This window comes from Desmodus rotundus, unplaced genomic scaffold, assembly GCF_022682495.2.
Source record: "Desmodus rotundus isolate HL8 unplaced genomic scaffold, HLdesRot8A.1 manual_scaffold_168, whole genome shotgun sequence".
In the NCBI taxonomy this organism is placed as follows: Eukaryota; Metazoa; Chordata; class Mammalia; order Chiroptera; family Phyllostomidae; genus Desmodus; species Desmodus rotundus.
The window spans coordinates 33,581-55,347 of record NW_026527223.1 but is presented as its reverse complement, the minus strand read 5'-3'; the positions used below and the strand labels follow the sequence as shown (position 1 = coordinate 55,347).

The 21,767-nt window shown below is 42.1% G+C and overlaps 2 protein-coding genes across 5 annotated transcripts in view; one reads left to right on the top strand and one right to left on the bottom strand.

Moving 5' to 3' along the window:
- The window catches only part of SON (SON DNA and RNA binding protein), a 31,726-nt gene extending 21,248 nt beyond the window's left edge, over positions 1 to 10,478 (top strand). Inside the window, exons 7-12 of one of the 3 annotated variants that reach the window (XM_053917736.2) lie at positions 1,583 to 1,693; positions 2,758 to 2,874; positions 6,976 to 7,123; positions 8,966 to 9,037; positions 9,127 to 9,242; positions 9,746 to 10,478. In XM_053917736.2, coding sequence (XP_053773711.1) covers positions 1,583 to 1,693; positions 2,758 to 2,874; positions 6,976 to 7,123; positions 8,966 to 9,037; positions 9,127 to 9,242; positions 9,746 to 9,904 — 723 coding nt within the window. In that variant the 3' untranslated portion in view covers positions 9,905 to 10,478. Of the gene's footprint in view, positions 1 to 1,582; positions 1,694 to 2,757; positions 2,875 to 6,228; positions 6,309 to 6,975; positions 7,124 to 8,965; positions 9,038 to 9,126; positions 9,243 to 9,692 lie in introns of those variants that run through there. The other 2 variants (XM_053917737.2, XM_053917738.1) reach the window with 2 other exon arrangements.
- DONSON (DNA replication fork stabilization factor DONSON) lies at positions 1,421 to 21,708 on the bottom strand. 2 transcript variants are annotated; one of them, XM_053917741.2, is made up of 11 exons: positions 21,321 to 21,708; positions 20,841 to 20,921; positions 19,773 to 19,976; positions 18,708 to 18,886; positions 17,993 to 18,171; positions 17,250 to 17,328; positions 17,038 to 17,142; positions 16,342 to 16,540; positions 12,120 to 12,332; positions 11,501 to 11,645; positions 1,421 to 1,455 (listed from the first exon to the last, which is right to left on the bottom strand). In XM_053917741.2, the coding sequence occupies exons 1-10, from the start codon at positions 21,630 to 21,632 to the stop codon at positions 11,508 to 11,510; spliced, it is 1,689 nt and encodes a 562-aa protein (XP_053773716.1). In that variant the 5' UTR covers positions 21,633 to 21,708; the 3' UTR covers positions 1,421 to 1,455; positions 11,501 to 11,507. The 2 variants fall into 2 exon arrangements, with proteins under 2 accessions (XP_053773716.1, XP_024420816.1); XM_024565048.4 differs by lacking the exon at positions 1,421 to 1,455 and having other exon boundaries at positions 10,798 to 11,645.
- Positions 21,709 to 21,767: the final 59 nt, after the last annotated feature.

The following is a 21,767-nucleotide window of genomic DNA, read 5'->3' as shown; positions in this document are numbered from 1 at the left end:
TTTTAAGAGAGAAAGGAAAAGAGGAGTGGGAAGAGGAACATCAATTTGTTCTTCCATGTATTTGTACATTCATTGGTTGATTCTTGTCTGTGCCCTGATCCAGGGATTGAACCCGCAACCATGGCGCTCTAAGCAACTGAGCTACTCGGCCAGGGTCATAAAAATGTTTTTGGTGTGTTTGACTTTCTTACAGGCCCAGATATTCTAATTAGTGTGGATAATTCATTAAGTTGACTAAGAAGTTAACATCTTTATGAGTTCTAGAAATAGTTTAATAAACAGTACAGAATGAATTCAGTTTAATTTTGCTTTCATTTTAAGAAGGTATATATAAGAATCTGTACTTTGTAAGAAAAATTTTAATTTTGTTAAATATTATTAGGTGATTCAGCAAGAGAACTAGGAATGATGTGAGTGATTAAGGGGTTCTGAAGTTAAAGGTTAGAATTATTCTCATAGTCATACACCCTTCTCTACTAGGTCTTGTTTTGTAAAGAAGCACTTTATATATAGTGTACAGTCAAATTACAGGTAGGCTATACTTAGCTCCTTGAGTAAAATCGTTAGCAGCTATTTTACTGTCATACCCATGCAGTGCTTACTCTAAGCATTGTTTGTATATAAACATAGGAAAACTTCCCCATGTCAGATGATCATTTTCCAAAAGTGAATTTTCTTGGTGAAATAACTAGAAAATACTAATGGTTATGTTGTGTTAGAAGAAAAACAAGTACTAAGAATTGATGAGTTGATACAAATCAACCTGAGCTCTTAATGTTAGAACAAAAAAACATCAGGAACTTCCTTCTGTGGCTGAGAGCCCTCTACAGACCCCGCAAATTGGGAATTCACTCTAAAGATTACTTTGAAGGATTTTCCTAGACAGTATGAAACATTTTTTAAAGTAAATCATTAAGTACCTGCTTATTAGCATGAGGTTTTCATAGGTAGAACATGGAACTTTGAAAAAGTTAAGACTTTTCAGACATCTATGTACTTACACAGAAGTACTTTAACTGGTCATAAATGTACATAAACCAAATACACAAGGCTCATATATTTACATAGCAAATACATTCTTTGATGAAACTGAGTTCTTAAGACCAAATGCCATGGAAAGCCCAAGGTGAAAATGCCTGCAGGCGAGCACAGGAGAGCACCACCCAGAGCGGCCTGCAGCCTGCCTCCCGCTTCTGCAGGCCGAGCTAATGGAGTTCAGTGAAAACTACTGAGTGTCAAGTTCATGCTTCAAAACTAGTTAAAAACTTCTCAGTTTACTGCAAAAGTCTTTAGTTACTGGAGACTTTAATTTTTCATGGAATTTTCTATGATTGTAATTTGATACTGTAGAAAATAAATCAGTCAGATTTTGCTTCCCCTAATACTTTGTGACTTACCTGAAACAATCCTTGTCTGCCTCCCAAGGTTGCTGCACCTTTTTGAGTCTTCCACCTACTTGATAAAATTGTTAGTGCATATAAGACTATTGTTTTGGTTTTCACAGGTAGCAACTAAAGATGTGCACTTTTCAGAACTAAGGGGGCCCTATCGTAATTTGAGATAATTATGTTTTCTTTCTTAGCCTGTGGACATCTCTACAGCAATGAGTGAGCGGGCACTTGCTCAGAAAAGACTCAGTGAAAATGCATTTGACCTTGAAGCCATGAGCATGTTAAATCGAGCTCAGGAACGGGTATGTAGCAGTTTTAATGTCTAAATGAGATTTTCACTACCTAGATAGTTGTGACATAAGTAAAATCTGTGGCATGCTGTTGAAATACAGGTTCTGTTCTTGAAAATCCAAGAAAAAAATCATTTCAATAGCTTATTTTAAATGAAAGTGATTTAGGGCCTGGTCTTCCATTTGGTAAATGTTTATGTGTGACAGGAAGCATTTCTTGAGAAAATAAAATAGAAAAAATGTCCTGCCCTCACTGAGTTTGTAATCCTGGTGTGTAAAAATAGTTAATTGCCCATAATAGATCTGTGGGATAGAGGTACTATTACGAGTTCTGCTTTCTAGGTAAGGGTACTGAGGAAGAGAGTGGTTAAGTGATGCCCAAGGTCACAGAACCAGTAAGCGAGGGAGCTGGTATTCAAACCCAGTCAGTCTAGGTCCAGTCACATGATTTTTTAACATTAGACAGCTTTTCTGTTCTCTGGTACCTTTCTCTGGTGGATCTATCTAGAAACAACATATTCATACAGATAAATACTTCGCTTGACAGTATCAGGTGTTCAGTAAATACATGTTGAATGAATGACAACTGATTAGATTATTTAATTGCCACAATGAATGATGATGAACATAGTGCACAATTTTTAAAGAAACCGTTTCTCTTGAGGTATATATTGAATTTTTTTGATTTATAATACTTCCAAAAAGTAACTAATTAAAAACTCAGGATGTCCTGCCATTTATTGGGATGGCAGAGCTCCTTTGGCATCTGAGTCCTTTTCTTGGGTGCTGGTTGGAAGAATAAGCTGGTAGCTGAGCCCTTTTGTTGTTGGAGGCATGTCTCAAGTCACGTGGTTAATGGGGTTCATTTAACCTTGTGAAATTACTTCTTTGAAATGGTTAGGAAAACTAAATAAAATCAGTATCTGGTCTTAAAAATTGAATATTTAAGCCTGTTCCTCAGCCTTTTTAGGAACTAAATAAAATATTTCGTTTAGAATTTAAACTATAAGTGCCAGGGGCATTTTAATGAGATAGGGGATTTTACTTAGTTAATTGAGTCGCCTTCTCTTTTTCAGATTGATGCCTGGGCTCAGCTTAATTCAATCCCTGGCCAGTTCACCGGAAGTACAGGAGTACAGGTTCTGACACAGGAGCAGTTGGCCAATACTGGTGCCCAAGCCTGGATTAAAAAGGTACACGACATAATGCTCCTACAAGTGTGTTGTATTAAAAATGCACCAAGAGGCCAGGGACTCCTAACCAAGTTCCTGAGTAAACCTGCTGTGTGTGTGTACTCCAGGATGGACCCTGAAGATGGACGGCAGTCATGAGACAATGGCCAATGCATAACTAAGGCTCAAGAGCCGCTCGGTTTATATCCTGAGGTTATTTTTATTCTTGCTGTTACTGGTCTTTTGGGGGGTGGTCTGTTTAAACTGTTTTGAATGCTCATAATGTGTCTCAGGTGCTGTTCAGAATATTCCACAGTTCCTGTTGGACTTCTAATCTTACGGTTTCGAAGCAGTGGTTCTCAAATTTTTTCTCATCCTGGGATACTTTATTACAGGTTTATTTTTTTGGTGGAGCCCTGTACCACCCTGATTATCCATTCCTCCATTCCTGTGCCCTTCTCTCCCCTTCCTTAGTGCCTGCACCCTCCTGTAAGCTCCCCTGGTCCCTATGCCTCACCCCTCTTGTGATCTTCAGGCTCAGGTCCCTGTGGTTGTCAGCTTTGGTTACAGCAAGTAGTTGGGAGGCCCCAGTATTAGCACTGCATGTGATGATTTTGCTGTGGGACTGGAAGGCTGGGGGAGGAGGGCTGGAGTGTGGGGTGGGCAGTGCTGAAGGGGGAAGGGCGGGATGGGGATGGAGAGTGCTCTCTGTGGACCACCATGTAGGCCTGGTGGCCTTTGGTGGTCCACAGGCTCAATTTGAGAACCACTGATCTCATGAAAAAAAAAACAAAAACAGGATATATGAGACCTAAATTCAAGGGAGAGGACCGGCGCTTCGTGCTGTGAAGATGTAGGTGCTCCTGGTTTCAGATTCCGGCAGTGAGACCTGTGAACTCCACCTACGGCTGCCTCGTTGTTGGGGGAGTCTTAGGTGGTTGAGAAGGGGTTTCTGGAGAAATGCGACGTGAAGGGACGCAGCTTGCATGGGTGGGTGGTGGTGATGTGTTTCAGGAGTGCAGGCAGCGCGGCTGTGCTGTGCCTGGGAGGCCGTGTGGCCTAATGGGCTGGGATGGTCCTTTATTCCACCCTTTATTCCTTTTGAGATCATGGGCAAGTAAATGATGTGGGATTCAGTCTCCACGTGCAACCTGAAGACAAGTCCTCATTCCTGCCACTTGGGGCGGGTGGTAATTAGCAATGTGATGAATGCCAGGGAATGAGCTAATTTCTGAAAAAAAGGGGATTTTGCTTGCTTGGACCTTTTAATCGCAACATTTATTTTAGTGTTGATAGCATTATCTCTGGTGATTCTCTTATTAACAAATTAATATAAAACATATTCTTACTTTGCCTGCCATTTTGGGGGGGGAAATAAGCACTCTTATATGTATATTAAATGTATAGATTTATTAAAAAACTACATCTTATGTAGTTTACTGGGGGGGGTTGGTGTTGGAAAAAAACAAGAATTCAGATTATTTTTAAGTTTGAATTAATTTTGGACTAATTACAGTATTTCAAATATGAAAGTGATTCGTGTAGTATTTGAAAAATGGCTCTCATCTCATTAGGAAGAATTATACATGTACATCTACTTAACAGTTCTGATTCTGTAAAACATACTTTTTAATCTTGAAGCTGAGACTCTGCTTCAGGAAGTGAGACTTGAAGTGAAGACTTAAAAGGCGTTGAGGCACATCATAATTAGTTGTGTACATTACTAACTAGTTAGAAACTTTTTAATGCAATTCCATTGCAAAATTTTATTCTAAATTTGTATATAATGAAGTGCTGATCTATAATGTTTTTAAACATACTTCTAAACATGTTAACTGTAAAAAAAAATCTTTAATAGATTCAATTGGTTCTCTGTAAATTTTACCTTAATTTTTAAAAATTTTCAAATTTTGTAGGCAGTTGATAGATTTTAAATAATTTACATCATTTTAAATATGTAATTTTGAAAAATTACGAGATAAAGGTATGTTCATCCAACCAAATTTTTAAAGGAAGAAATTATTGAAGAAAGGGATGCTTTCAGGAAAACTCTTTGTATGTTACTTGAAGAGTATTTGCTACTAATATCAAGGTTGGAACATTTTACTTAGAAAAATGAGGTAGAACATGTGAAAAAGTTGTTAGGCAATAGAAAATACAACATTTATCTACACTGTCAAATATCAAAAAACTCTCTACTTGTGTTAGAAAAGTTTTTGGCTTTTTCTGCCTTGTTATATAGCCCAGTACCCTGTACCTTGTTTATATGTTACAAGCCACTTGGACTATCAGCAGACCCCTTACTTTTTCAGTTTGTTGCAATTTATTTTTAGATGAAAAAGGAGTTTCTGTCTTTTTTTTTTTTTGCCAGTAAAATATTTTGAAATGGTTATTGATTGAAAGAGGCTTTATTTATTTTTTTGGAATGGAATGATTGGGACGTGACCTGATGAATATCATTTACTACTGTAGTCTTACTAGATTAATCAGCTTTTTGGTGAACTGTATACACACTCTGGGGTAAAGAAACAGATATTATAGAATGGAAACCGGGGTTACTTGGGGATTTGTATGTACTCTGCACAGTTGCCCTTTTTTTTAGGAGTGTTTCCTGGAAAAGAGGGGCGGATGAACCTGGAAGTAAGTAAAAGTCATTCTAGGTGTGTAGCAACAAGGCAGTTGGTACCCAAGCGTCAGCTAACTTTTCTCTCAGTACATCAGCACTGCATGGCCTGCCCCACATAAGGAACTGAACCAGGGGTATGTTTTTACCTCCACGGCTGCCTCCTTCCATCAGAGCACCTGGTTGAACTTAATGTCTAGTCACACAGATCATTGGCTTGTTTTATCCCTTAGCATATAATTTAAAAGCTAGGGGAGAATAACATAGGTTTACTACTGTGAAAAAACAAGATTAAAAAAACTTGGTATTAACTTATCAATACAGTAAAATGATTAATGCAAACTATTTCTAGATTTACCAAAATTTTTTACCCATTCTGTTGATAAGTTAATGACTTCTGCTATACGTTTGCTAGAAAATGTAAATTTAAAGTTTAATAACAAGGGGAAATAAAGAATGACTTAGAGATTTTACGTCATAGCATTTTCTTTAAATGGCCGTACAGACCAACAGTGGAATGAGTGGTGGTCTGCTGTGTGCACATGGATGCTCTCAGGGGCATCGCATGCTTCTTCCTAAGTGAAGAGAATTGACCGGTGACCCTGCTGATGTATATACTTGTGAATCTTAACGACATTAAGTGCTTTGCTGCTTTGATGGAAATTATGGTTCAGTGGGTTGGATACAAGAGAGATGACTGTTCACAGAATAACCTGTGAACTTTCACCCCTCTGTATGGAAACTTGTTTCAGGGCCAAATCCTTGTAGCTGTCTTCTTGCCCCGGTCAGTGCCAGCCCTACTATTCACAACACTGCTGCTACCGAGGCCTAGGTATGTAAACGTTTAAGGAGTTTTTTAAAAGTCTTTTAACGTCAAGCTAGGTTTTAAAGGAATTCAAATTCAGTTTGGTATAATTACAGGGTATTTTATGTGATTGTCTTCCATTTCTTACTTTGTAAATTGATTTTATTAAAGAGCTGTCTTTTTTGCTTCATAGGGATTTTCTGAAATACTTATACTTGCTTTACGGTAGAATGGGGAAGAAAACTGGGTGATAACAATATGCTTCGTCAGTGTCCAAACTTTCTAAATGATTTCTGGGCTTTATTTATTAACTAGGTACACCTGGGACAATTAATGACTGTTTTAACATTGCCTTCTTTTTATTTTGCAAGCTAAGAAGAGATACCAGTGAACCTAAATAGTGGACGAAAACAGGAGTGTTCTAATTTATTTTTTTTGGAGGGGCACGAGGGCCACTGTTTTAAAACTGCCATTTATTTGCCTTATTTGACTTTCCAAATACTATTATGTTAATGTGGAGACAATTAGAACATACACACTACAGTATGTATAAGTATTTGAATTTAATTGCTGTAATAACTATTAACAGATCTAGAAGTAAAATAAGATTTCTTTTTTTTTTAAAGTTACACTGAGTTTATAGTCTAATTCTAATGGTAAAATGGGGACGTTTTACCTTTCTTTCTTTGGATAGGATCAGTTCTTAAGAGCAGCCCCGGTAACTGGAGGAATGGGAGCCGTTCTAATGAGAAAAATGGGCTGGAGAGAAGGAGAAGGATTAGGAAAAAACAAAGAAGGAAATAAAGAACCTATCCTAGTTGATTTTAAGACCGACCGAAAAGGTAACAAGTTTTTTGGAGACTGTTTATTCTCTTTTAACGTACAGGGGTGTCAAACCTTTTGGCATCTCTGGGCCACCCATTAAATACACAAACACTAATGAAAACTGATGAGCAAAAAGGTTTTTAGTAAATTTACGATTTTGTGTTGGGCTGCGGGTCGGACACCCCTGATAGGGTTTCATCCCCTTCGCACGATATTTTGATGTCTGTGATCCTAAGCTGCAGGCACTGCGCTCTACAGCTATTGGTTGGGGGGAATGTTTAACCCATTTTCAGCAGCTCATATAAATATAGGTGGAAACAAATGAAAATAATGAACTTTAAAAAGGCAAACTTTGTTACATTGGTTGCTAAATATTATGGAACTCTGCCTATATCTATGATTTAAAATCTATTTAGAAAGTGGCCATTTTAACAAGGAATATATTATTTCTAGGATTTGATTTTGTTCTCAGATATTTTATCCCACATTTCTCTTCATTTCTCACTAAAGTGCTGCTTTGTGGCCACCTTCCATCTCCCTCTTCAAGCTCAGTAACCAAGTTCTGTCAGGTGGGAAATGGACCAGCTACCCATAGCGTTACTTCTTCATAGTGCCGAGTGTGGGGCACCTGGGGACATCTCTGTCTGTATTTGCCACTGTCCTCAGATACCTGGGGTCTGTTCGGCCTGTGTGTAGTCATTAAGTGTTAAAGGTGCGCTTGGCATAGCAGATAACAGCCAGTTTGTACCTTTTAAAAGTAATTTCTTCCCTTAGAATAATGTGGAGTATAACACATGGGAATGCCAACTCAATGTGATTATTGAAGCTTGATTAAGCTTGACTTTTAAAACTGGAATTTACTTTATCTTTGTAATCACATAGATAAAATTGAAATAAATACATTTAAGTTATTCTGTCTTAATGACTGTGGAAACCAAATAGCTCTGACCAAATTATGTTTTTCTAATTTGTTTTGCATCAAAATTTCTACATTGTCATCCATGTAGAACACTGTGTTGGCGGTTTATTTCAAATTGGAGGGAAGATACTGTCATGATAATGATATTCAAAAATATCTGGAAATAACATGAGACCCATCCTATGATGTAGCATTAATTCAAGTTTGAGATTATATTGGAAAAGGACATTACGCAAAGTATGTCCCACTGATATTTTATTGCTTGTACACACTGAGTAGATCCATCGGAAGAAAACGTCTGTGGATGTGTCGCATGATTCCAGGGAGCGTTCTCTGGCATAGAGACGTGGGCTGGGTTTGGGAAAGTGTGCTAACAGAACGAGAAACTGGGAGAACACTGGTTTGGGAAAGTAATGTAGCCAGTCCGTTTTGGAAAGGGAGGTCATGGTGATGGTGTTGTCTTTTGGGAACATCTCACACGTTTGGTGAGTCAGTACAGGCTTCCATTTGTCCGCATATAAGTGTTGCTCACCTGGGTATGACCTGAAATTCTTGCCTTTTGAGAAACATACTTCTTAACTGAGCATCATTTTTAAAGGAATGAGCAGCCTTTAGAAATCACTTGGAATAAATAGCACTACTTTTTAAACTTACAGATCTGGTGGTGTTAACTATGGTACTTAGTTTATATATGCATTCACATATTAAATGGGTTTTGACTTCTGAACATTTTATGTCATTTCCAGTCTCAAGGTATATGAATATAGATTTATATGCTGAAACAGCAAAATAGAAATCCCGATGATGGATATAGGAACAAGGGTGGGGAGTATGTGTTGAGTGTTTCTTTTAGGGCGTGGGTGGTGGTTCCTACCGAACTGGTGGTTTTGTCATAGTGATCTTTGAGATTTATTTAGTGAACGCTGACTTTCTTTTAAAGGTCTCGTGGCTGTAGGAGAGCGAGCACAGAAGAGGTCTGGGAACTTCTCTGCAGCAATGAAAGATCTATCAGGTGAGGGGGCCCCCCCGCACTTGCTTGAATTCATCATTTGTTGTCACAGGCAGTGGAAGTAACTACTCACTGGTTATTTTTCTCTGCAGGCAAACACCCTGTGTCTGCCCTGATGGAGATCTGCAATAAGAGGAGGTGGCAGCCACCTGAATTCCTCTTGGTCCACGACAGTGGTCCTGATCATCGCAAGCATTTTCTCTTTAGGGTAAATATGAATTTCTGCATTAATTGTATACATTTATTAATTGGATGACTAGTGTTAGAGGGTGAGGGACAAGAAGATGGATATAGTTTGTGGGTTGGGAATATATGTGTGGGTAGAATGGTGGGTTTTTAAACATTTCAGTGTGCTTTTTAATATGACCCTTTAACACCCTATTTTAAAAATATGTTGAAGGGGGTAGATGTGGGCAAAATCTTGTGAGTGTGGGAGATTTAGTAGTTTCATCAGGCACTTTTTCAATTTGGAGACCTGCTTTTAATTTGCAGTCCCTTTCCCCAAATGATTTGCTTTTTGTGGGTTGAGAATAATTTGACTTATTACATAGTATGGGTTTTAGATTTTAAATTACTTTTCTAGCATTTAGTGATAAAATAAAAAGCTAATAGATATTAAAGTTTGATGCTGTTCTTATTGTATGTTTTTCTTGAATAGGTATTGAGAAATGGAAGCCCTTACCAGCCCAATTGTATGTTTTTCTTGAATAGGTATTGATAAATGGAAGCGCTTACCAGCCCAGCTTTGCCAGCCCTAATAAGAAGCATGCTAAAGCCACAGCAGCTACTGTGGTTCTTCAAGCAATGGGCCTTTTACCAAAGGACCTCATGGCTAATGCCACTTGCTTCAGGAGTGCCTCACGTAGATAGATTGAGGTTTTATATTAATCACTTCAGATAATTTTACTCTGCATCAAAATGTATTTCCTCTTTAATGTTGTAAATATTTGGCAATTTAAGACATTGTGTAAAAAGCAATCTGTACAAACATCTCCAGGCTTTGATTTTTGTACCATGGAAATTGTATTTAACCATACAGGGTTTTGGTATGTTTATATTGTTTACCTTAGTGATGTATTTGTTTAAGTGGCTAACATCCAAACAATTGTTTGAAGGCATCCGTAATCTTCTGTGTGGAATGTTAAATTACGCTTTTATACTGTATTTTGTACTATGATGTAACTCCCCTTCCTATGGCTAGGCTGCTGTAACACTTGCCTGTAATCAGTGAAGGGCTGTGCACCTTGTACTAGTTCACAATGGGTTCTGCTGGACAGATACTGGGGCCAGTGTTATGGAGGTAATCAAGCAAGATCTGTTCCACAGGGCTAAAGCCACCATCTCCCCTTAAAATTTTGTAGAAGTTACAAAAACAAAGTGGTATGTTGTGTGATAATCAGCACTAAGTCCTGCGTTCCTGTCAAAGCCACGTGGGCCATGAGAAGGGAGTCAAAATGAAGTCCGATTAGAATTCTACTGCAGAGGCCAAGTACATGTAGTATGGCATTGAGTTGTGACATAGTTTTACTTTGATGTGCATTTTGAATTTCAGCTACACCTAGATAGACGTAAAATGATAATTAAAATGCTGTAACCAACTTATCTAATAAAATTGGCACCCAGCCACTATTTTGTTGACTATGAGAAAGTTTAAGTTTACGTTGATTTTTAGGGTCTGATAGAATATTTCATGTGTATTACAGTGGTATTCATATGCTATGTCTCTAAACTTTATTTTCAAAATCTCAAGGCCCAAAATATAAACTTCTCTGGAACAATTGTGGTGTTTTATTTTCTGCATTATGAAGTGAACACATACTTCTTCACTACATACTGTTGTTTCTTTACCCAATACTTCAGATTTCTAAGCATTTTTATTTAAGAAAATGAACTATACACACGCATACAAATAGCTAAAAGCACATTAAATACTACTTTGCCATGATAGCTGAACATACTCTATATGGAATACAAAGTACTCTTACCTGAATGAACATGCATTAAAAAGTATATATATATGACAACAGAGATTGTAAATCCGTAAGAAAGCAACTAAGGCATCAATAACCAGCTCGGTACACTGACTACATTTCCTTTGCTTTTCTACCTTTACATGGGAGCCCCTGCTCTGGATCCAGGTCCGTTGGTAAGTGGTTCTGCCCAGATGCTCAGATTTGAAAGGAAACATGGATTCAGTTTTCTCTCCAGTTTCTAATTGGGCCATAGGATCTAGAGTTTTCATTTAAGTTACCTGAGGTTTTTAAAAACCATGAGCTTTCATACTTGAGTAATTAAAAACAATGATTGGAAACCTTTAACCCTATTCCTTAGTGCATGTAATAAATGTTGAATATTTTAAAGTTATGTTCCTTTAACTTCTAAAATGAAGTTTAAAAGCGAAAGATACTAGAATCTTGAACTTCCTTGCCAGAAGGCCTTTTCCTCACAGATTCCTGTTAGGCTTACTTTGGTGTCAGGACTTCCAACTACACGAGTACTCGCTCATTTCCACACTGCGCAGGGCCGACCTCCCCAGTGTCGGTGCTTGACTCAGCTGGTCCAGAGTCTTAGGGTGCAACCCACAGCGGGCGAGCTCCTCACAAACAGTCCCCTGTGGGAATGTGGACACAGGTCAGTAAAAAGCACACCAGTCAGCCCTCCAAACGCTGTTGCAAACAGACCACGGGAACGTGGACACGGTACCTTGTTCCCAGTCACCCAAGGGAGCCGCCCGGAAGAATGCAGTCTCAATGAAGACGCCCAAGTAAAGATCTCAGCCTGTCCACAATGGAAGGCCATGTGGTTAAACACCTGTACTAATTTACAGTAAAGGAATCATGCTCTACAAAGTTCTGGATCTAAGACAAGGAAAATAACTTGCCCTTTTTGGGAAGTTCTGTCACTGCTTGAGAACAACAGCCTGAGCTAAGATTTCCCTCACAAGATCCCTTCAGTAATTACACTTGAAAATAAGTAGTGAGTACAGATCAGTCACTAGAAACAAAGTCTGGCTCATCGTAAGTCACCTCCACTCACGTGGAGGACACTGGCTTTAACCGGACGGTGTGTGCTGCCGTCTGCTTACCTTCTCCGGCGCTCTGTCCCCGGGTGGGCAGATGTTAAACACAGCAGTGGGCTCGTGTGTGCACAGCCCCGCAGAGAAGGAGCCGCTCTGGGAGGACCTGAGGAGCATGGTCATGGCGTGGAGCGCATGCGGCATGACAGGACCTGTGATCTCCAAACTAAATTGATCTCTGTATCCAGAAACTGCTTGTGTCTTCACACTTACACTTCGTGCCTTCCAACAAATTTAATGAAAAAGGAAATTACGGTCATCATCTCCGAAGCTTTTGTCCCTAGCTAGAAATGTGTTCCTGTCCTGTACTCCAATTCTTGAGATTGTCAGTTTAAGCACATTCCAGAAAATACAATTTTTCATGTGGTAGCCATTCTGATTCAGTAATACACTTTCAATACAAAATACTGGGAAAACAAAAAATTGATTCTATTGCTATTAACATTCAGTACAGACGTTGTATTTACACGTACGATTCTGTTAGAACAATACAGGCACACGGGCACACCTCAGACATCGCAGGCCTGGTTCCAGACAGAGAGCTGCAAGAAAGTGAGCTGTGATCTTTCTGCTGCTGGAAGGCCTTGCCTTCAATTTGTAAAAAATACAGCATCTAGAAAGTGCAATAGAATGAGGTCTGCCTGTACAGTTACTCCTTCCACTCATCCATGGTCCGGTTTTCCAGATCTACAATTTAACATTCTTGGCCATCCCATATTCTTTCATTGGTTAAGAAATGAGACAAAGTAGATTAAGCAACTTATGGCAAAAAAAGGAGAATGACACCAAAATGCTTTTGTTGCCAATTACAGTTAATAAAAATTTTCATAAAATTGATATGTTTTCATGTAACTCCTCTGACAACTTTACACCAAAGAATTTACTGGGAGAAAAGGAAAAAGAAATATGCACCAGGTAAAAATGCTAGGAGTCATGAAAACCAAATTTCAAGAATTTATCAAGAAAGAAAGTACTTTTTAAGAAGCCAGGTTACTTCTGGTCAAGCTGGCAGAGTACAGTGCTGTGCTCACCTCCTGCCACAACCACATCAAAGTTACAACTAAACCACAGAACCACCATCACTCAGAGCTGCCTGAAACCCAGCTGAATGGAAGTCCTACACCGAGGGAACTGAATAGCAGCCACACTGAGACTGGCAGGAGGGGCTCAGCAGGTGAGCAGGCTGGTCCCACACCCAGGCATGGCAGATACAAACTGGGAGGGTTATCTCTAATGCAGAGGTGCCCCCTGAGGAGCAAGGGGTCCCAGCCCTACACCAGGGTTCCCAGCCCAAGGTTCCAGTGCCTGGAGATGTCCCTATGATTTCTGGCTGTGAAAACCAGTGGGGATTGGGGCTGAGTGGGAGAGGCAGAGGGGGGCACTGGACTCCCAGACATCGCTCTTAAAGGGCCTGCACATAGATTTACTTGCTGACAGCTTAACTTGCCTTGAGGTCCAGCACTGGAGCAGCAGCTTGAAAGGCACCACGGACATGCAGGGAGGAACTGAATGGCCCGGCTTCAGCGCGAGGGCTGGAGGGGCAGCTTTCACTCAGAAGTGCTGGCAGAGGCCACTGTTCCTTTGCTGGACTCTCCCAGCCCTCCCCCACAGAGCCTGTAGGTACAGGCAAGCACCAGGCCTGAGTCTCCATCAACCTGGCTCATGCTGTTCACCCCATTCTGGTGACTCCCTGAGATCCGCCCCACTCAAGCCGCTTCCAGCAGCTTTTCCATACAAATAGTCTCCCTCAATTATTACTGAAAACTTTCCCAAAATTTTCTCAAAGATTCACAAACCTCAAACAAGCAGTGCCTGGCCTTGACACACCCTGTACCTCCTGCTAAGTGGCTCCAGGCCTGGCCCAGTGGCGGCCAGCCTTGGTTTGTGGCTTGGCTTCTCTGCAGCACTTCCAAGCCCAGTACAGGAGGCAGCCAGCTAACAGATCACTTTGTAGCTCACACCAGGTGGGCCTGGGCAGGGCACAGGCAGTGCCAGACCTTGGCTTGTGCCAGGGTCCCTCCCAAGAGGCCCCAGAACAAACACACCAGGTGGCCAGCTTCAGACCACACCAGAGCACCACCCAACCACCTCCACAAACCACCCGCCCAAAGGGCAGACCCGCAGGCCCCAGAGCTCACTTTTCTCCATGGGGTCAGCTCTTGCACCAGGGCCTCTGCTGCTGCTGAGGCCCCTCTCCCAGCAGATCAGCCTAAGGGGAAATCCCTCCTGTCACCAGGCCCACAGCAACCAAGGCTCCGTTACAACAGGATGGTGCACACCACACCTGGGTCAGGGGGCACCTGGTGCACCTGGCTCAGGTGACTTAGGGAGACTGTGCCACTGGGACCCACAGGACACCCGCTACATGAGGCCATTCTATCAAGCTCGGGTGATGTGGTGGCCCTACCTAGTACACAGAAACAAATACAGGGAGGCAGCCACAATGAGGAGACAAAGAAAGACAGCCCAAATGAAAGAACAAAACAAAACTCCAGAAAAAGAACACAACGGAGACAAGCAATCTACTGGTTGTAAGAATGCTCAATGAAACAGTCAGAAGTAAAGAACACAATGACTAAAATGAAAATACATTACAGGGAATCAATAGTAGATTAAATGAAGCAGAGGATCCAATCAGTGACTTGGAAGATTAAAAAAAACAGAAAACACCCAATCAGAACAGAAAGAGAGAAAGAGAATCCAAAAACATGAGGATAGTGGAAAAAGCCTCTGGGACAACTTCAAGTGTGCCAACATTTACATCATAGTGGCACCAGAAGGAGAGCAAGGAATTGAAAACCTGTTTGAAAACATAATGATGGAAAACTGCCCTAACCTGGTGAAGGAACAAGACACACAAGTCCAGGAAGGAGAGAGAGTCCCGAACAAGATGGACACGAAGAGGTCCACACCAAGACACATCATAATTACAATGCCAAAGGTTAAAGATGAAGAGAGAATCTTAAAAGCAGCAAGAGAAAAGCAGGGAGTCACCTAGGAGGGAGCCCCCATAAGCCTGTCAGCTGACTCTCAACAGAAACTTTGCAGGCTGGAAGGGACTGGCAAGAAATATTCGAAGTCATGAAAACCAGGGACCTAGATCCAAGACTGCTCTACCCAGCAAAGCTATCATTCAGAATCAAAGGGAAGATAAAGAGCTTCCCAGATAAGGTAAAGCTAAAGCAGTTCATCATCACCAAACCAGTATTGAAAGATATATTAAAGACCTTTAAGAAGAAAAATAAAAAAAATATGAATAAAATGGCAATGACTATCCCTGTCGATAATGGCTTTAAATGTAAGTAATGGAGCCAAAGCTTCAATGAAGAGACACGGGGCAGCATGGCTGAGCGTTCAAGGCCCTCGCACATGCTGCCTGCAAAGAACCACTTCAGGTCTAAGGACACACACACAGACCAAACATAAAGGGACAGAAAAAGAGATTCATGCAAAGGGAAATTTTAAAAAGCTGGGGTAGTAATACTTGCATTAGGCAAAACAGACTAAACTGAAGGCTGTAACAAGAAGCAAAGAAGGACCCAGTGATTGCACTTCTGGGTATTTATTGAAAGAAACACAAAACTCCAATTCAGAAAGACATGTGCATCCCTATGTTCACTGCAGCACTGAAAACAGCCAAGATGTCAAAGTAGCCTATGTGCCCATTGAAAGACAGGCTTATGGGGGCTCCCTCGTAGGTGTCTGCCCATGGGGAGACGTGGCGCATGTGCCCAGTGGACCACTTGGGTGTGAAAGAAAGTGCATTCCTGCTACTTGCAAGAACATGGATAGACTGAGAAGGCATTACGCTCAGTGAACTCAGACAGAGAAAGACAAATACATCTGATTTAACTTGTATGTGGAATCTAAAAAAGCCAAAATGAACGAACAAACAAAACATAAACAAACTCACAGATAGAGAAAACAGACAGATGGCTGCCACGTGGGAGGGGCAGGGAGTAGGACATGCAGATGGCCAGTTACAAAGTGCCAGGGACGTGAAGTGCAGCACAGGGGCCACGGTCAGTAACACTGTACGTTACCATATGGGCACTGTCAGACTCCCTGGGGTGGTCACTTCCTGAGATGTACACGTCTAATCACTATGTTGTACATCTGAAACTAACATAACATCGTAGGTCAACCTTAATCGAAAAAGCTATTTTTAAAAAAGGAGCTAGGTTATGAGGGTCAGTGTAGAATTTTGTTCTTTTTCCCCCGCCTTTATTACCTTTAGCATGTGCATTGTGGCACCTCGGAAGGCGATCGGGGACAAGAGGGTTGGTGGAAGTCCTGCCTGTGGACCTGAAGCAGCAATTAAACTCTTACAGTTGATCAAAAAATTCAGCAACATGAAGGTGTTTGCTCCTTTCACCAACACGACAGACTCAGGTCTGTGGTCCATTTGTACTTCATGTTTCTCTTTACGCCTGAAGACAACAATCAAGGAAACTGCAAATGCAAACCCCGTGCCAATGTGAAAAGCAGTTATCTTGATTCTGAATCAGTTGGGACCCCTTTCCGCATTCCAAACTGGAAATACTCTTGTGACTCAGTCTTCATTGTGATTTCAAGGCATCTGTTTAAAATGACTTTTTAAAATGATTTTTAAAAAGTCAAAATGACTTTTCTATAACCTGGTAATTTGCTAGAAATTGACATCTAATACAACTTTCTTTTCTAGTCAAAAGGATATTCTGTTAACCAAAATGAAATATTTTCACTTTTAAAAATACAGCTTCACAACAATCCATAGTTTATTGGTACTTAGGGGTTTGTTATTTAGTGCCATGAGGGAGAATTAGTTTTAATATGATCTTAAGATCATTTAAGATTGCGGTAAAATAAAACTGCCAGTCAAAATTGCATTGCTCACTAACTTCACTCAATACAAATCAATTCTACTTCACAGCAAATGAAAGGATACAGCTTGATAGAAAGTATGTCTGGTTTCTTAATTTTATCTTGTACACCCATCTCTTCCAGCCAGGAGAAACTCTCTTCTTCATCTGCATCACTGATGGCTTGCTCCCTAAAAAAGCACTACAGTTAGCATCCCCGCCATAAAGCCATGCGCGCCACAGAACTGCGGCACAGCATCACGGAGTCACCAGAGGTGTGGGCACTGTGCGCACGTACTCCTCATGTCCCAAGCTTGTTCCAGATGCTTCCGTCTCACGGCCACTCTCTTTTCTTAAAGGCAGAGAAAATTCAATACCTACATGAGAACAGAAAAACGTAACTGAGTTTTCTTCACTATAATTTAAAAGAATCTAACAGGTGCACCCTGCTTTTACAGTGTGAGATTTGGAAATGTGTGTCTTTACACTCAATGAATTAAGGCAGTAGCTTTCCAGCTTTCTTTCATTTTGTATTTTTCAATTATAGTTTACATTCAATATTATTTTGTATTAGCAGCCCACAACACCCCTTTCTCCTTGAAATAAGAGGTTCAGCAAACAATACTGTCTCACCACATGTGGTATTCTTTCATAAAACAGACTCTACTCTATTTCATTTTTTCAGGAAGTGTTGATTGAACGCACTAAATAGACCTTATGATCCATTCATGGGCTGACCCAGTTTGAAAAGGGAGTAGGTGATTTGTACTATAAAGGAATTTCTAGAGGAGTATATCCAGATAGAAACTTTCCAACCCAGTATGTGTTTAGAGATCAGTGAAGGGAACCCCCGTTAACTTAAAGCTATGTATAAGGAACAGCTTAAATAGCTAAACCAAGAATCAGAAAGAAATAAAATATTCCTTAAAATAACATAGGTAAAACTCGTAAAAGACAATTCAACTGATAAAAGGTTCTTTCAGCTTTCAAGGAAAGTGTTTGGTATGAAGTGTGGAGTCCCCTTTTCACCCTAGAGCTCACCTTCGTTTCTCATGGCCTCTCTCACACCTCTCGTTGTCGGGGACATGAGCGCGGTGGTCACCCCGCTCCCCGCCAGCCCCGCCGCACGGAAGAGCACAGTGAACTGGTAGGTGCACACGTAGAAGTAGGGGCAGAGTTTCGCCTTCAGAAGATTATATAGAGAAGTGAAGCTGACAGACCTATGAAGAAAACGATTTTCTTTAGGTAATTAAACATTTAACTCCACATCTAACTTAACAATGTATAATTCAGTTTGATACACTGAGACAAGTCAAATATTATAGGTAGTGGCTTTAATTTTTGCTGTTACATACAACGTGGCTTCTGAAGTACTGAAACTGGTCATGGGACTCTCTGATAACTTCTAAATACTTAGTGTTTACCACATAAACACAACCACTTTTTCTTTAATAAAATTTAATTGGTAACTTGTTGATAAATATCTTGGAGCAGCTTCTGCAGAGAATATTATAGAATTATGTTTATGTGTATTTATCACACACTTAAATACTTTTCATAATTGCATAGAGTGAATAAGAGCTGGAAAGTAAATAATTTAAGTGTTGGTTATTAACAGTTTCAATAAAATCATTCAGAAGGACATGGAGATCCTTCTATCAGTAAAAATTCCACATTGTAAATAAATAAAACAAGGAGCAAATACTGTTAAAATGAAAAATCACTATTGGGTTGCACAAGTTTTCAGGAATCTTACCAGTCACTCATTAAAATGTGTTGCAGGGTTTCATCATTTGACCAAGGGCTTATCTTTCCTGACATTTTCCTATCAGCCCCAATGCGAGGGAACAGTGACAGCCAGGAAAAGGCAGGGTGGAGCCAATAGATGAGGCTCTGCTGGAAAGCACAGCGAAGTTCGGTGGAAAGTTTGGGATCCTGAAATCCAGAGACATTGCACAGGTGTCTCCCCATTAGAAGCATAAAGTTTCATTAAAAAGACAATGAATGCATCAAACATTTATCTTTACTATTTCCTACAGGAAAATGTTATTAAGTGTTAGAGGGGCTAAAATGTACTTTATTTTTCACTGGGAAAATCTCTCGTGCCAGCAATTGTAGCCTGCACTCGCACACGGATGGGAACATTCTCCTGTCCCGACTGCCCTTGAGGGTACCGCCTGTCTGCTTCATCAGGAGGGCAGCGTGTGTGTGCATGGCTCACACACCACTCAACCCTTCCCCTCCCTCCCAACATGGAAAAGTAGCCAGTAAAAACTGGTAATTCGAATACCAGATCATCCCGATCAATTTACTGGACAAGATGTACCAACGTCTCTTTTAGGTAATCCCTTTTACCCTAGTTTGAGTTAATGAGCTGCTTGAAAGTAATGCTATTCTCTAAAAACACTCTAGAACTCATTAATTCTAGTGAATTTACAACAGACCACCATCCAGATAGCAAGAGTTAGTGCATTTTAAGTGAGAGTATTTGTTAGATGAGAAAAACCAGTAAAATAGCTTTCATTTCTTTTTCTTATATTTTCTTCCTCAAAAAACCTTACAAAAGAATGGTTTAGTTCAAACTATGCCTTGCTGCAACATTCTTCCTCAGGACAGGTCTCTAAATTTAACAGGCAGTTACTGAATCTGATTAAAAACTATATAAATGCACCATTTGGAAAATACAAAATTTCCAAGTCTTTGTGCCTTTAAATGTCACGAGAAAAATTTAACGCAAGGAAATATGTGTGATACTTTGCAGAAAAGTCAATTTTACACTGAACTTGCTACTGGAACACATCGCGGCTCTGGCAAGAACTACCTGTATACTCGGAGGCAGAGTGACGCCTGCTGCTCTGCAGTGCTGCAGGACACCTTCGGCCTCTTCCTGTGCTTTGAAGTGGTCCGCCCAGGTGAAGGGTTGAGAAGAGGTGAAAAGGAGTCGAGTTTTAATACTCCAGTCCGCAGGTAGCTCTGTGCTTTCTGAGGGTGGAATGTCAGATTCGGAAAATGATCCATGGGAAGTCTTTTAGAAAACAAACAAAAATTAGTAGCGTGCCAAGGAACAAACCCCCATCCACAGATTTATTAAGTAATATACACATGATCACTGAAATGCCAAAATTTTAGAAAATGTGCAGTAAAACCGAGAATGTACTACACACCATGAAAGGTCTGGAAAGTGAGCTACCCTGGATGGCTCCCAGCAGTTGCCTCTGGGAAGAGGGAATGGGGGGTAGATGGTGCAGACGGATTTCACTCTGAGTACACAGTTCAGCTTACTCTATGCAGTTTAGTTACAAAAGGCATGTGCTATTTCATCACCATAATTAAAGAGACAGAAACTACTACTGCTGTGGCTATCAAAGCAGAAGTAAATACCCCAAGTATTTAAAAAACACCCCAGAGGCCACAAAGACTCTGAAACCAGGGCTAAGCTGCCCCTGCTGGTAACTAAGGCAGGGCTACTGTGGACAAGTTCAACAATATTCCCCGCATTAATTTTTTCAGGTGCCCCCCCACCCCCACCCCACACACGCACGCACGCAAAGGGGCAACATTCCCAGCAGAGCCCGAGAAGGTCCCCGGTCAAGGGACAGCTGTGAACCGGCTAGACTGCCGCAGTGGCAGCATGCAGGTAATGGCATCATGGGGGCGTTGGCGGCATCAGCAAGGTTCAGGGACGCCACATCTTGGGGAGGGGAGCGTCAGGACTGGGTTGGAAGAGTCAGTGAAAAACTAAGTTTGCTCACGTCGGCACTGCCTCCAGTTTTTCGCCCCCGAGAGGCCCCCAGCCGGTCACGCCCAGGATGGCTCGCCTCGGGCTCTCAGCGACACCTGTGTTTATGTTTCAGGAAGGTACATTCTCACGATATTTAAAAAGTATTACCTGGATGAATTCGGCCACGGCTATTCCTTCAGGAAATTTCTCTTCCCGGAGCAAATCATTTTCTTGATTAGAATCTGAAAACTGAGGTTACAGAAGTAACCTCTGTAAATCTTGGGGTTCGTCCGTTCGGAGTCCGCGCTCAGCTTCGCCAGACGGACGAGACCCTCCGCGGTGCCAGTGCTGGGGCCCCGCGCGCCCAAATCAACCACCCGGGTTGAGCTGCAGGTCACCGAGGGCACCTGCGCACCGAACACTGCTGTCCACATCTCCAGGGAACCTGCATCCTCGCCATCCGCCCGGACACAGCGGCCACCCGGAGTGGAAGGGGGCTGGCTCCCCACACCCCAACACCGGGCCCTCTCGCAATGCCGCGCCCCGCACACACCGGCCCGGCCCCACGCCCGTCTCCCTCCTCGAACACGACCGCTGCCTCCCCAGTTGCCAGCCACGCAGCCCTCGCCCGCGCGCGCCCACGCTCACCGGGCCGGGCGCCTGCTGCGGGCCGCGGGGCGGCACGTCGTGGGGCTCCGCGGCGGCCCGCGGCCGGTTGTCCAGGCGAGCGAAGGGGTTCCTCCCGGCAGGGCCCGGGCCGCCACCGCCTCTGCCCGCCGCCGCCACCGGGAAGGGGCGTAGAGGCAGCCCGGCCGCCAGGGCTGCGCGGCGGGGCTCCGGCTCGGGTCGCTCCCCGGCAGAGAGGTCGGCCCCAAGGCTCCGGACCCTTTTCCGTCGCAGCCGCAAGGTCTCGGGCGGCTTTTTGAAACTGGGCGAGTAGCCGGGCACCGTAAACGCCATGACGCGCGGCGGCGGCGGCGGAGTTTGCGGGAACCTCAGAGCCGCTTCCCGCGCGCGCCGACCCCGCCCCCGCCACGTCCCCGCCTCCTGTGGCGCTGCGCCTGCGCCGTGGGCCGTCTGCCGGGCTCCCCCCCC